Here is a 570-nt window from a genome sequence, read left to right as displayed (position 1 = left end):
CACACACACACACACACACACACACACACACACACACACACACACACACACACACACACACACAGAAAAACACCAAAACATTACTGATCTCACTGTATTGTATTATAGCCTATGATAGTCAGTCAGTTAGTTAGTTAGTTAGTTAGTTAGTTAGTTGCCTCACACCTGGGGGGTGATCTCATTGGTTAGTTGAATATTTAACCAGCTGTCTTTCTGCTGGTTTACAGGTTAGTTAAGTCTCAGTTGGGAGTATAACAGGTTGATTGGTTGGTTAGTTATTTAGTTACACTTTTAATTAGCTGTCTGTTTTTCTCCTCCAACTGGTTAGTCGGTTAGTTAGTTAGTTAGTTAGTTAGTTAACCAGTTGTCTCTCTCGTGGTCTAACTGGTTTAGTTAACTAGTTGTCTCTCTCTCTCTCTTGCAGCTGGTGGTCTAACTGGTTGATTCCCTCTCTGATGGCGGCCATCATCACGCTGATTTACCGCATCTACACCACAGAGAGCGAGTGACATCATCAGACACGCAGCTGTGATGTCATCAGCAGGCACTACAGCCATTTTCCCAGACTGA

The 570-nt window shown here is 42.6% G+C and overlaps 1 protein-coding gene across 1 annotated transcript in view; it reads left to right on the top strand.

Moving 5' to 3' along the window:
• Positions 1–554, top strand: part of cyb5a (cytochrome b5 type A (microsomal)) — a 3,027-nt gene extending 2,473 nt beyond the window's left edge. Inside the window, 1 exon segment of the mRNA XM_023404606.2 lies at positions 357–554. Coding sequence (XP_023260374.2) covers positions 357–509 — 153 coding nt within the window. The 3' untranslated portion in view covers positions 510–554.
• Positions 555–570: the final 16 nt, after the last annotated feature.

This window comes from Seriola lalandi, unplaced genomic scaffold (genome assembly GCF_002814215.2).
Source record: "Seriola lalandi dorsalis isolate HSWRI2012SDOR001 ecotype SW California unplaced genomic scaffold, Sedor1 jcf7180002054252, whole genome shotgun sequence".
Lineage (NCBI taxonomy): Eukaryota > Metazoa > Chordata > Actinopteri > Carangiformes > Carangidae > Seriola > Seriola lalandi.
The sequence above is the reverse complement of the archived record's forward strand: the minus strand, read 5'-3'. Positions and strand labels throughout refer to the sequence as shown.